Below are 14,973 nucleotides of genomic sequence, written 5' to 3'. Positions count from 1 at the left end.
TACCTCACCCCAACCCTCGCCCCCAGGAGGGTTCGGGGCTGAGCCCACATGTGGGAACACCCCCAAGCTCCCATGAGTCCTGCTCCCTTTCCCAGGGCCCCACTGCTGGTGGCTGAGCACCCACCAAAGCCCTTCATGGCAGTATATAGGGCCTCAGCATCCTGGTTGGGGTCAAAGTTTGGGAAGTCATGAATGGAGCCACGGTACTTGACACCCTGTGGAGAGAAGAAGCAGAAGGTGAACTGCTGATCTTGGCCTTAAACAAGGCTCCCAGCCCCAACTCCAACCCCAGGTCATACTCTCAACCCTGGCCATAGGCAGAGTCTAGGCTGAGTTTCCTTCCCCTAAAATTAATCACTGACTACAGAAAGCCCAGGCAAGGGTACGGACGACTCTCTCTGTACCTCCTGACATAGCCTGCCCACAGACATTGCCATTTCCCCAAGGGACAGTGGCTCCATCGAGCCCACTGGACTATATTACCTTTCCCAGGACCTGAAAGAGAAGAAAAAGCCAGGCTGAATGCGAGGGATAGAAATGATCCCTTCAAGAATAACAAAAGTTCCTTATATTTTTATGGCACTTTATAGTCTACAAAACCCTTTTGCCTCCCTTAATGTGATTCCAACTTGTAGAAGCACTTAAGATGATCTATTCCACAGAAACAAAGAAACCAAGCCCAAAGAGGGAAAGCCTCTTGCTGGGGGTCCCACAGAGCCCAGATCTCTGGCCTGTTCCCCTCTGCTCTCCAGCTCCAGACACCTGATAGCTGCCAGCTTCTGAGAGTGAGGTCGTGGCCCAAGGGAAGCCCAGAACCACCCTCAGAATCAATGCCAAGACAAGATGCTGCCCTTTGGGCTCAGTGAACTGAGCTAGAGACTGGCATCTGAGGACAAGCTGGCTGGATCTTTGGGGTGAAAGGGAGGAGAGGCAGAGCCAGAGGATCTGAGACATTGAACCTGAATGCACAATGGACTGGTTCACAGAGAAGTCAGATGTGGGTCAGCTCCATGGCCCCAGAGAAGTTTGGGGCCAGGAGAGTGGCTGGGGCTGCGGGAGCCTGAGTACTGAGCTCACGGCATGGTGAGAGGGCACTTAGCCTAGGCCAGGCCCAATGCTAAGGGCTGAAGTTTCAGGGAGAAAGAAGACCTGACCCTGTCTTTCATGAGCTTCAGACTCAGCAGACAGAGAGAGAGAGAGAGAGAGAGAGAGAGAGAAGCACACAAATTAGCATAGAGCTGGTAATAAATACCCTAAAACAGAGGCAGAGTAATTTGGGAAAATAGTGGAGGTCGATTCCATCTAGGGGAGGGAACCTGTGCAAGGACTGGGGGTGGCTCACTGCAAAAAAGAGCCTCCGACCATCTCCTGCGTCTCCCAGGCCCCACTGAACGGCCTGGCCAGACATTTGGGTGCTCCTTGGTTTATGTTTGCAGTTGCTGCTCCTCTGAGATATGCATGCGTGGGCGCAGGGTTGCTATTTAAAGTTCTGACAGGGCGGGTGACCAGAAAGGGACACGGCCCTCTTCCCGCCACCCGTGAATCCCCTGCAACCTGATCACACCCCTGGGCAGAGGAGGAGAGAGTAACCCAGGCCAGATACCCAGGTCAGAAAAGAGACAGTCTGTTTAGAAAGCCCTAGGAGCAACGGCCCTTCTCACCCGTGCAGTCCCGGCACCTAGTGCAGAGCTTGGAGTAACCAAGCCCTGATATCTGCTGCCTAGGGGGACAGGCACCCGGATGGATCAGTGACCGGATGGATGAGTGACCGCACACATTCTGAGCAGATCAAAGACCTCCTGGAGGTAAATTCTACACTGAGCCCCTAAAGGCTGAGTGACAGCTGGCCCCAAGGGCTGGGAGGGGGGATGGGAAAAGCCGAGTCTAGGAGAAAGGCTTCACACAGGAAACAGCACAGTAAGGTTCTAGAAGATTCTCCAGTGCTCAGTGCCAACATCCAGAGCTGCCAGGACCATGGGACTCTAAGTTGCCAGGAAAGAACAAGAAGAGGAGGTGGAAGGGCAGAGGAGCAGCAAGCTGAGGACCCTCTCCCCTCCATGCAGCTGCTCCCCAACCTCAGCTGCCCCTCCTCCCATGGCAGGTGAGGGATGAGGCAATGTCCTCCAGGAGGACAGGAAGCCTAATGACAACAGGGAGCTTGATCCAAATGTTCCCTTCAACACCGGCTGAGTGAGCAGCGAGGCCAGCTTCCCAGGTGTGTCTTTGCCTAAGGACAATAAACTCTTCCAAGGGGCGGTTATCCCAGGGGCCCTTGGGATTGCAACAACTAGAAGAGGGGGACACGATGGGGGAGGGGGCTTAGCGCTGGTCACATTTAGAGGCATAGAGACAGTCCTACAAGTCCCCCAGTCTCCCACCATTGGTCATCCTCACACCAACCTGATGAACTCAGTCTCTAGGTGCCACCTGTGTAGCTGTCCCCACTTCAGGGCACCCAGACAGCCTGGTGCTCCTCTGGCAGACAGGCTCCTGGCCTCGGGCACCCATCGCGGAGGGGCGAGGGGTGCGGAGAGCAGAGAAAGGACTTTCCACCCTGAAATATTCAGCAGGTCCTGCTGCCAGCTGGTGAGCGGCCTGGACCCTGAGGCTCTGAGGTCTCGGGACCCATCCCAGCTGCTGCCTGAGTAGGAGCCTGCAGCCTCTCCCGAGAGACGGCTGCCCAGCCAGGACTCCAGCTTGGAGCGATCGTGACCACACCTGACCTGGGCCTCAGCTCTGCAGCTGCTGGAGGTTCGTGGACCAGTGCCTGCCCCCCTCTTGCCCAGACCTCAGTGTTCTCGCGCCCATCGTCAAGTTCCAATCCAGATCACCCCTGTCAAATGGATGCCACAGAGCTATGAGTCTGGGACCTTTCTGACACCACACCATTTCTTCACATCTTTGGTCCTCAAGATCCCCCCTCTTCTAGAAGGAAGGATGGGGAGGATAACCCAATTAACACAGCAGAAGAAGAAGAAAAAAAAAAAAAAACACAGCAGAAATGGACCAGAGAAAAAAGTGGCTTGTTCTGTGCATGGGTGTGGGGGGTATAGGAATGTTGGGAAGGGGGTGTACAGGATGCATAATTGGGCTGCCAATAATCGCAAGCAATAGATACAAACTTCAGCTCAAGAATGGAAGAAGACCTGCTCACACTCTCCAGTTTTTGTCTTTTGCAACCTCCCTCCCTCCCCAAACCCTGGCACTCCAAGCAGGCCAAATTGCTTTTGCTGCCCCCCACACTCTGCACCATCCCTCTGGCCTTCTGTTCCAGCGTCCCCTCCCCTGTGCGCACATCAGCCCCCTCACTCTTCCCCAGCAGCTCCCTCCTCCCCCGCAGCTCCCTCTAGGCATCTTTCCCAGCTTCCACAACCTGCACCCACAGAGCTACTTTACTGCCTCCACACAGAGCATGAGTCCTGTGCATCGGAGGATTCCAGCTCATCTTGTGAGATGAGGGACCCCGCAGGCTCTTACACCCTGGGACTCTTGCTTGCAGACTGTCTACCGGCCCCTGGTCCAAGGCAACAAGAAACCACAGGTCAGCCAGGCAGGAGCATGGAACCTGGAACAGGATTCCAGGAACCTGGAACAGAGCCCTGGAACAGGATTCCAAATATCCATGCCCTAGGTCCTGACCCCTCTGACCTTCCAGGATCTGCTCTCTCCACTTGAGTTGTGCGGAACCCTGCAGTTTGAATGCCTCCCAGGAAGTGGCTCTGGTATGACTACATATGGAAAATGGGGAACAGCAAGTTATGCCTTGGACCTTTGCCCATAACCACTAACACTTTCTTCTCCTGGTCAGAGAGGCCACTTGTGCAAAGTGTGCTCCTCAGAGGCTGACAGGGAGGCCACAGCTAGGACTCTTTTGAGCACTGATCCTGTATCACATGAGAAACTGAGCTCTTCAAAAATTGTGAATAGATATCCTTAAGGCCCTTGTTCACTGGGTGGTGAGTCATGAAAACTGAGGTCCAGAGAGAGTAGAACTTCCCCCAAGATCAAGCTCCTGTATTATGTCTGTGGCCAGTCGCTCTGTGACTGAAGGGAGGAGCAAGAGAGGCCAAGTCAGATGTACCTTGGTTTTATCCTCCCTTCTCAATTCCATCTCCTTTTCTACTGCTAGACAAGAGGAGTCACTCTCAGGTAAAGCCTGGCACAGGACAGTTAACTCTGCCCAAGGACAGAACCCGATCCTGGCCACACCCAGGAGTAAAAGCTCTTCCACCACACCTCAACTTCTACTGCTCAGCAAAGCAGTTACACGGCATGAAAGACTGGGGTCTCCCAAGCCAGGGAGACTTAAACCCAGATGCATGTAACAAGGGACGCTTCCACTGCCAGAGCAGAGATAACCCTCGAATGCTTTTGCCTGACCAGTAGCCATCTCCCTGGGGAACCACCTCTGGCCCACGCAGTTCAGGTAGCACCAACTCAACCACCGGAATCCAAGTCATCATTGGCTCAGCCAATGAGAACCAGACCTAGGACTTTCCCTGGAATCATTAGGAATAAATTATGTAGTTTCCTCCAGCTTGCTCAGGAAACAGAATGGAAGCCTGGGGCAGCTGGTGGCTAGAGTGCCAAGTTAGGGAAGAACCACCCAAGACTGAAGCCACCCAGAGGAAGTTCAATTCACAGATGCTGAATCCTGACAACATCATTTGGGTCCCTGGAACCAGCCAAACCTGAAGCCCTGGGCTTTTTAGTCACATAAGCCAATACGCATCTCTTCTGCTTAGGATGTTGTGCATTGTCACTAGTCACTTGCAACTGAAAAGGATGTGACTTGTAATGGGATCAAGCAAAGCCTGAGAATCTCTCCTGCTCCTTTCTAGATGAAGGCACCGGGGATCTGCAGAGTGGGCCTAGGGACTCTGGGAGCCCAGGAAAGGCAGAGCATAGCCTTCAGGAGGGGGGAGGCTCCTTACCTGTGGTTTGGCCATGGTATCAGGTTCTGCAGCAGGTAACACTGTGGAGAAGAAAGAGACCCATGAGATCTGGTCACCTCCATGCTTTCCCTCAATTTCTTCACCCTTCTTGCTTCCTAAGGGAAGTATGCTCCCCCTGCTGTTTTCCAGCTGCTCCCAGCCCTTTGGGTTAAATTACATCCAGACCTGCCTTGGGGCCAGTTGCACTTTTCATAATACACTGAGTAGACTGGCCTGGGTCCAGACACTCACACCAGGATGGGAAAGGGAGACAGGGCATGACCTCTGAGCACACACCACTTCTCCAGGCCATACAGGGCACTTTCCCAGATGTCCCACTTAATCCTCATGGTGATCCTTCCCAGCATCAGATTCTCCCCTTCCACAGAGGAGGGAATGGAGGATGGGGAGTCAGGGAGGTTGCGTAATTTACTCAAAGTCACACAGCTTAAAAGTGAATTCAACAAAGTCCAGATTCCAGAGTCCAAGCTATCTGCACCATGCATACCCTATGTCTAAGTCACCAGGAATGGTTCCAGAAGCCAGGGTTTCACGTTCTGCAGATGAGAATGCTCCAAGAGCTCTGGGCCACCTGCTGCAAATGTCTGAAGGGCTGTGGTTCCCATGTAAGTCAGTGAGCCTTTCTTGAGCAACTGCTCTAATTAGGCACTGAGGATACAGCAATCAATAAAAGAGATTTTTAAAATCCTGCTTTTCTGCAGCTGACTCCATACTGGGAAAGAATAAAAATGCACATGGCAAAAAAGTAAGGAGAAAATATAATGCCTGGTCGGGAGACAGTGACAAGGAGCTCAGGCCAAATGGTCAGAGGATGACATGAGCCATGTGGACACCTAGGGCAGTGCAGTCGAGGGGACTCAGTGTGGCTAATGTGGCAGCAGGGAATGGAGGCAGGGGATCAGGGCATGAGCCACTGTAAAGACGCTGGATTTTTCCCCCTCTTTAAGGACAAACTGGACACATGATCTTATCCAAGGGAGTGTAGGAGATAGAGTGAAAAAATAAACAAAAATGTCTTACAACTGAAAAGAAATAAAAAAAGGGCTGTAACTGCCTTGGAAAGGGAAAGAGAAAGGGGGGCCAGGGCAGGCTGGTGAGCACTCTCAGCAGGAAGGCAAAGATGGAACTGAAGCAATTTTCCTGGGACAAGAGGAGAAAGAAGGGCCTGTGCTTTCCATTTCAGTCAGGACTGTATCATTGGATCTGTCTTTTTTTGTTTTTTAAATATTTTACTTATTTATTCATGAGAAACACAGAGAGAGAAGAAGAGACATAGGCAAAGGGAAAAGCAGGCTCCCTGTGGGGAACCAGATGTGGGACTCGATCCCAGGACCCCGGGATCATGCCCTGAGCCAAAGGTAGACACTCAACCGGTGAGCCAGCCAGGTGCCCTCGTTGGATCTTTCTGAGCCATGTCTGTGTACTAATTTTTTTTTTAAGATTTTATTTATTCATTCATGAGAGACAGAGAGAGGCAGTGACACAGGCAGAGGGAGAAACAGGCTCCATGCAAGGAGCCCGACGTGGGACTCAATCCCGGGTCCCCAGGATCACGCCCTGGGCCAAAGGCAGGCGCTAAACCGCTGAGCCACTCAGGGATCCCTGTGTACTACTTTTTAAAAGTAAGAATAAGGGGAATCCCTGGGTGGCTCAGCGGTTTAGCACCTGCCTTTGGACCAGAGCGTGATTCTGGAGTCCCGGGATCGAGTCCCATGTCGGGCTCCCTGCATGGAGCCTGCTTCTCCCTTTGCCTGTGTCTCTGCCTCTCTCTCTCTCTCTCTCTGTGTCTCTCATGAATAAATAAATAAAAATCTTAAAAAAAAATAAAAGTAAGAATAAGGAACTCTATCAGACTTACTCAGCAAGAGTTACAAAGAGTGGAACTAGAAGAATAGAAACCAGGGTGACATTTTACCTCAGTGCTTTCCAGTCCACCACATACCACACCACCAAAACAAACAAAAAACAAACAAACAAAAAAAACAAACCCCAAACCAGCAACAATTTAGGGAAAACCAGCTCTAGACCTCAGTCTGTAATCCTGCTCTCATTCTGGGGTCACTGGAGACAGACAGTAAGGAGACAGACAGTAAGAAGAACACAGGTTTGGGGGGGGAGGGTTAGACGGACAGAAGTAGATTCAAATAGGTTTGTTCTGTTCTATCCAGGTCGAAGCAAATGGTGGGTATTTGTCATTTCTAATGGCTGAGTAATATTCCATTGTATACATAGACCACACTGGAGGGTATTACGCTGAGTGAAGTAAGTCAATCGGAGGACAATCATCACATGGCTTCACTCACATGGGGAATATATATACATATTTTAAAGATTTTACTTATTTATTCATGAGAGACACAGAGAGAGAGAGAGGCAGAGACACAGGCAGAGGGAGAAGCAGGCCCCATGCAGGGAGCCGATGTGGGACTCAATCCCAGGTCTCCAGGATCAGGCCCTGGGCTGAAAGCAGCGCTAAACCACTGAGCCATCCGGGCTGCCCTCATATGGGGAATATTAAAAAAAAGTGAAAGGGATTAAAGTGGAAAGGAGAGAAAATGAGTGGGAATTATCAGAGAGAGGAACAGAACATGAGAGACTCCTAACTCTGAGAAACGAACAAGGGGTAGTGGAAGGGGAGGTGGGCGGGGGGTTGGGGTGACTGGGTGACAGGCACTGAGGGGGGCACTTGATGGGATGACTACTGGGTGTTATACTATATGTTGGCAAATTGAACTCCAATAAAAAATATACAAAAATTAAAATTAAAATTAAAATTAAAAATAAGTCATCAAAAAAAAAAAACCAAATAAGGTTTTGTTACTTATTAGCTATGTGACCTCGGACACATTGCTCATCTCTGAGTTCTAGGTTATCTCAAGTACAAAACCGGGCCTTTCCCTTTCCTGCCTTGTAGGGCTGTCAGAGGCTGAGACATTAACTTATGTCAAGGGCAGAGCGCATGAGGAGGCCAGGCATTCGCTGTGCCGGTGGAAGTTCTGACAGCGCTGTGTCCAGTTTGCCCGGATCCCCAGGGCCTGATCATGAGTCCCCCAAACTGCAGTCAGCAGACAGGCAGGAGGTGGGGCCTGGGGATGAACAGCAGAGGATGGCGGCAATCTGCCTGCAACCCTAGCAGAGCTTGAGGAAACCCTGGTGTTTCCCTGACAACCAGGGGCCCCTCTGTACCAATGTACCAACATGCAACTCTCACCAGGAAGTGGAAATTCCCCCAGCCGGGGATGGGGGGGGGGGGGCGCCATGTGTGAACATTTGAGTGAGCTCCTGGGTTTCCCAACCTGGGGCACGGTGTGGGCAGGGGGTGTGAAGGATCCCCCAAGGCCAGCATAGAAACAGGGAAGTGTGCTGGGCAGGGAGGGCTCAGGCCTGTCACCTGTACCTCCAGTCTGGAAGCATTTTCCCTTGGCCTTGTCGCTGGAAACTTCAGCTGCTGGCTGCAGCCCAGGGCCATCTGGATGAGAGCCCCTTTCCAAGGAGAGACGGCTTAGGGCTTAGAGGAAGGGCCTCCCAGTCTTTGGGAAAACATTCCCAGCTCAGAGAACAGTTTACATGTGCTTCATGTGAGTGCAGGCTGGTGTATACACAGAAAGCAAACTTCTTCCAGAACTAGATGTTGAGATTGCAGTTGTGGGGAGGGGTGGGCATCTCCAGGAGCCCCTTCTCTGCGGGCTCAGGGAAGCACTGGAGCTAATCACAGAGGTGCCATTTACCCTGCCTTTACAAGGGTCTCTGAGACCAGAGCAACCCAGAATTGGTTGAATCAGTGTTTTATATACAATGTTTCAGAATCCCAGAGGACTCTTAACCATCCACCACCTCCGGCCCCTCATTTTCTCCTCGAGGTAAAGGCACTTTGGAGAGGATAAGTGGCTGGCCAAGGCCCAGACAACAGCCTGTATCTGTGCCTCTGAGTCCCAGGTCGAAAGCCCCCCACACAACCGTGGACCATGGCCGCAACAGGACACAAGGAAGAGGCCAAAGAAAAACACCTACGTCTGGTTTCCAATCTGTCTGTAACCTCCGACAAGTCAGGTTCCCTCTCTGGACCTCAGTTTCTTCATCTATAAAATGGGGATAATAGCACACCGTCTTTGGGAAAATCAGAGTGGATGAGAAAGGCTTTTATAGATTCCAACCAGGGATTTTCACAGGAGAACCTCAAAACATCAGCCCCAGGAGGGTTCTCCCCCAGGTCACAGGATTCTTCTCTCTCCCCCAAACCTCCCCCCTACCCAATATGTAAGTTTTATCCCCTGCCCCGACTGAAATAGCTTCTCAAGACTGGCAGGTATGGCCCCTCTGCACCTGTGCCTCTCTCCTCCCAAGAACCCTGAACCTCTTCTGATCTGGGCATCCATGAGGGCTCATCGTGGCTGATCATTCCAGAATCCATTCTAGGGTACAATGTCCTAGTGGCTCTGTGCTACTGTGGCCAGCCTCTCTTTAGTTCTTTAGCCTGAAAGCAACGATGTTTCCCTACCTCCCCTTTGGGAGCTCCATCTGATGCCAGAAGGAAGGCGCTAGGGTACAGAACACACCAGAGCTGGCAGGACTTGTGGCTTGCCACTGCTCAAGTGCAAGAGTTGGGGAAACCAACACCTAGACAGGGAAAGGGTCTTGTCCAAATCACGCCAGAGGCATGGGCTTTGAGGTCGGACCTAGCTGGGAATCACAGCTCTGCCCCCAGTGCGTGATTTAGGTAAAATTACCTTCATTGAATCTCAATTTCCACATCTACAAAATGCACATCGAAATTATCTCCAAGTACTGAAAAATAAACAAAACAGCAGAGGAAGAGCCCCAAACCCAGTGCCTATTCGGAAGTAAAGGCTCAAGAAATCGTAGCTTTTATTATGATAAACCCAAATATTTACAAGATAGGCAGTGTAGCACCATAATAAAGAACGGAGGCTTTGCAGTCATGGCCTGAGTTCAAATGCAGACATTCCAGAAAATTCCTAGTTCATGACCTAGGGCAAAGTTTTCTCTCTGACTCAGTTTCCTTATCTGGGAAATGCTAACCTCATAAGGTTGGGGTTTTTTTGTTTGTGTTTGTGTGTGTGTGTGTGTGTGTGTGAAAATTTAATGAGCTAAGGCAGGTAAAATACTCAGCATGGCTAGGATCATGTTAAATGTTTAATAAGTGATGGCTTCTGTCATGACAGTCACCGTTAGAGGGGTACTAGGCACAATAAGCCATCAGGGTGCAGGACAAAAATATTAGTTTTCTAAATGTTCTTTTACCTTGTCCTTTCCTGCTGCATTTGTGATATGTATATAAAGTTAAAGACACATGTTAGAGGTTCAGGCTGATAGGCACAATCGCGAGTCTGGACGTCATGGAATGAAGCAGTTGGAGAGGAGAGGGGATGTCAGACAGAAGAGAAACACCAGCATAAGAAAAAAGCATGTCTGTCCTCAAAAGGTACCTTGCACACTTTGGAGGAATAGAGCATATGCTTTCAGGGAGGGAAGAGATGCTGAGTGGAAGGGAGTGAAACCAGATATGTGTGGGGAAGGCAATCTGAGAAAAATCAAAAAATAACACGGAAGGTCATGCAAAAACTCACCCAGACCTCTGTGCCCCAGGAGAACCCGGGGGACTCTAAGTTGACCTGTGTCACTGCTTGCCCCTTTGGCCCCAGTGACCCTCTTCAAAGCAGGCTCTCTCAGCTCAGCATTCAAGACCCACAACATCCTTTCTGATTTATCTGTCTTCTCCTCTTTCCTCTTCGTCCATCACCACATCCTTTCCCCACTAAGCCAAGAACCTCTTCCACCAGCATTTTCTACCCAACCTTCTAGCATCAAAACCAGTGCTTTTCAATTCTGACTTCATTAACCTCACCTGGGAAGTTTTTCTAATTTACCAAAGCATAAAGTCAACCCCCAGAGATTCTGATTAATCAGTTCTGGGGTGAGGCCTGGGCTTTGGTAATTTTTAAAAATTTTCCTAGGGATCCCTGCGTGGCGCAGCGGTTCAGCACCTGCCTTTGGCCCAGGGTGCGATCCTGGAGACCCAGGATCAAATCCCACGTTGGGCTCCCGATGCATGGAGCCTACTTCTCCATCTGCCTGTGTCTCTGCCTCTCTCTCTCTCTCTCTGTGACTATCATAAATAAATAAAAATTAAAAAAAAAAAGAAAAAAACTTTTCCTAGGTGATTCTTTCAACTCTTCCAGGAATCCAAGAGGGATTTCTCTCTTCTTTGAACCCCTACAGTATTCAGAAACCACCTACATTTGACTGGCTTGGATTCAACCATTGTGGATTTACCATTCCTCGAGTAGATGGAGGCTGCTTGCCTTCAAGGTACTCTAGGAAAAAAATCTCTACTTCAAAGTCTCCAGGTTATGATTCCAGTCTGAGCAATTTTACAGCTCAGTAATTTGTAGGTAAATGGTGGCAGCGCAAAATAATTCTTACAGACATGTTCATACTGTTCTATTTGGTAAAGGTCCAATGAATCTCCCTCCCCTTCCACCAGAAAAACCAGTTTGCCTCCATTTGTACATTCCCTTTTTTTTTTTTTAAGATTTTATTTATTTATTCATTGGAGAGAGAGAGACAGAGACAGAGACACAGGCAGAGGGAGGAAGCCTGACGTGGGATCTTGGGATCAATCCTGGGTTTGCAGGATCAGGCCCTGGGCTGAAGGCGGCGCTAAACTACTGAGCCACCCGGCCTGCCCTGTACATTCTTTTTAATAAAAGTGTCTACTGATTCTCTTTCAAGCTGGCTATAACATCTACCTGTCCTTATTAGTATGTAAATTGAATAAAATCTTTGGCACATGGTCATTTTTATATCTTTTGAATCATGACTTTACTGTTTCTTAAAAATTACTGTGTCTGACTCTTTTTTAATTTTTTAAAGATTTTATGTATTTATTCATGAGAGACACAGGCAGGGGGAGAAGCAGGCTCCATACGGGGAGCCTAATGCGGGACTCAATCCCAGGACTTCAGGATCACGCCCTGGGCTGAAGGCAGGCGCTAAACCGCTGAGCCACCCAGGGATCCCCACTGTGTCTGATTCTTTGCTGCACCCCCTTACCACAGGGTACGGCTCATAAGGATTGTTGGGTGAAATGCACTGAGCTGTTTTAATGCTTCTTTAGTGACCCCCTTGAGGGAAAAAAATCACACAATAAAAGGACATCCAGCGTACGGGGCTTGAAACTGTGCTTTATTCCTCATTACATAGCCACGAGAGGAAATAACTGATATAATTTACCCAATATGATAAAGAAAGATAGTGATTAAGGGGCTCATTTAAAAAAAATTGACTGAGTATGTTTATTGGCAGGAGATGAGGGTAGAATAAAAAATAAACAGATGAGTCTCCCACCCACACAAAGTTGGCAATCTAGTGCAGTAATCTGTCATTTTTTTTTTTGGATCCTATATACCACTGTAACAAAAGGAAAAAAACTGAGTATTTATCATAAAAATATATTTTATAAGCATGAAATTAAAAGCATATGTAATAAGAGCCCTAGAGTTTCCTCCTGTACCCCAGAAAATCATCTTAGTGCCTCCCAGGATGAGTGCACCCAACTTCAGAGGCCCCCCAGGGAATAAGTTCATGATCCTTCCCCTCCCCTTTTCCTGATGGCTCCTCCCCCAGCCCACAGGAAGACACCAGGACCAGCCCCACGATCCTCCAGGAGCTAGCTTTTGATGAAGCCAGGCTTTGATGAAGCTGGGGTAAATGCCATTCCTGGCCCTGTGCCTGGGCACCCCCCCTCCAGCTCAAGACACTCGAGTTTCTTAGAGAGCAGTATCTTTGCCTCTCCTGACCCAGAATCATTGATCTCGGCTGGGCAAGGCCCCAGGAGATCATCAGGCTGCCCCAGGTTTGGAATTATGGGCCCGGGTTTGAATCCCAGTTCAGTTCATTTTTGTGAGAGACAGAGAAGTATAGTGTCTAACAGACAGAGGCTGCAGCCTCTGCTCTTTAAGAGCTGTGTGGTCTTGGGCAAGTACTTAGCCTTGTATGTAAAACAGGACGAAAATAGTGCCTCAGAAGAGGCCATGGTGAAGATGAAAAGAAGACACACCTTAGAGCTTAGAAGTGGCCCTGACACAGCAGAAACACTATGTGTATTTAGTAGTGTTTCTTCCCTAAACTTTTGAAGGCTGACTTTCCACATCTGCAAAATGGGCATGGAAGCAGCATCCAACATATCAAGGGGTTCAGCAAGGGCCTGGCGAGTTGGAAGGGTTCAATAACAGAGGTGATGATTTTATTATCGTTTGAGAAGTACCAGGACTCTCAGTTTTTCAGATGAGGAACCTGAGGCTTGGGTCACCTGCTTCCTCAAATACCACAACCTTCCGAGACGACAACGGTAGCACCTGCCTCTCTGTGCATAGCACTCGACAGTTTGCAAGCTCTCTCACATCTGCCATCTTAAAATCTCATGAGGTATCAACCTCATCCTCATTTTACAGATGGGCAATAAGGCTCAGAGAACCCAAAGACAGTCATTCCTCCTTTGCTAGTCTCTGGGGGAGCTTCTCAGTCTCCGGAGAGAAGGAAATGCAGTGTAGCTGGATTCCAAGCTGAGAAGTTTATAAGCATAAAGGTCCCTCCACCCCCCAACAAAGACTTCCTCTCCTCCGTTGTGGGGGTGGTGGGGGTACGGACAAGACACGGACTTGCATGCTCAGAAATCAGGGTACAGACCACATCCTGCACTTTGTCTCCACCCAGGAAATATCTTGGAGAAGCTGGGCGGGGTGAGGCTAAGTGATACTATTGGGCCTCCCCAGAAAATTCTAGAAAAAAAAATGCAACATAAAGAGTTAGGCAGCCCCAACCCAGTTCACCAGTGGGGTGCCATGGACACATCTCTTACCCCTCTAGAGAGGAAGGGACTAAGGCCTAGGGGTTAGGCCTGCCTGGGGGCCCAGCTGCTCAGAGGCAGGGTAGAGGCTTAGTGGCCCAAGGCTCCTGCTGGGTGCTGCAGTGCAGATGCTCCAGATGCTGGCAGCTACCCAACACTGCGGAACGTCCCCCACCCCTTCCCAGGGTCAGCTCCAATAGGCAAGGTCCTGTACTTCCCAAGGACGGCCCCCTACTCTGCACATTGGTATCCACACTCTGCCCCAGCAAGAGCTATGGCCCTAAAGCAGAAACCACAAATATTTTCTGAATCCAAGCAGCCAGTGCCTTGGGAACAAAGGGTGGAAGGCAAAGGAAGATGGATGAGTGACTGTCACAGCTGCAGAGGGGGATGCAGGCTTGGGCCTCCCTCCCCAGCCCCACCCAACTCCCAGAATCCTGTCTTACAACAGTGGATCCTAGAATACCAGCGCCAGAAGTGGCAGCTAGTTCAGCAGTCTTTGCAACAGACAGCTAACTAATTCAGAGAGGGAAGGACCCTGCCCAAGGACCCCTCCAGCTCCTGGAACTGTAACCCTGCTTTCCACGCACTCGCAGGCCAGTGACCTCTGCAGGGCACAGGGCCTGCCAGCCGGAAGGGCAGGGTCTGTGGGAGCTGCAGCTGGGCTGGTCATTCACCTGGAAGGGCAAAGCAGGACAGGATATCCCTTCTGGGTCAGTGGGGCCAGCAATTTCAGGTGTGCTTTGGGTGGGGCAGGAGGGGGAAGTGAGTAAAAATGGCAGGCTGAGGAAACCAGAGTCCTTTCACCAACCCCTGAGCCATATTTCCAAATTTGGAATTGTCAGGGAAGACCCACGGGGGTTTAGAGAAAAGGAGGGGTAGGAAGGAATCAAAGGCTGGATTCTCTTCCCAAAGGATCCCCCCCCCCCCCCCTTCTTCAGACAGGGTCTGAAGGTTAGGTCAGACTTCCCAGGCCTAATCAAGACTTCTCAAATTTGTCACCATTCCTTGCAGCTGACAGATAAATCAATTTTAAGGATAGCCATGTCCCCCCAGAGGGGCTGGTTTATGAGCGCTGGACTTGGAGAAGTAAATTGAGGCTCAGAGAGGGAAAGCTACCGATTCAAGGTCACAGTGCGAGTTGATGGT

General features: G+C 50.0%; 1 protein-coding gene across 3 annotated transcripts in view; it reads right to left on the bottom strand.

The window, feature by feature from the left end:
- Positions 1-14,973, bottom strand: part of ANXA6 (annexin A6) — a 48,592-nt gene that overhangs the window by 32,715 nt on the left and 904 nt on the right. For all 3 annotated transcript variants that reach the window (XM_077895833.1, XM_077895835.1, XM_077895834.1), the window contains exons 2-3: positions 4,935-4,975; positions 125-215 (exon numbers count right to left, since the gene is read on the bottom strand). In XM_077895833.1, coding sequence (XP_077751959.1) covers positions 125-215; positions 4,935-4,949 — 106 coding nt within the window. In that variant the 5' untranslated portion in view covers positions 4,950-4,975. The remainder of the gene's footprint in view (positions 1-124; positions 216-4,934; positions 4,976-14,973) is intronic.

The sequence above is a fragment of the Canis aureus genome, chromosome 4 (assembly GCF_053574225.1).
Source record: "Canis aureus isolate CA01 chromosome 4, VMU_Caureus_v.1.0, whole genome shotgun sequence".
NCBI lineage: Eukaryota > Metazoa > Chordata > Mammalia > Carnivora > Canidae > Canis > Canis aureus.
Note: the sequence above shows the minus strand (reverse complement) of the source record. Positions and strands in the feature narration are given on the sequence as shown.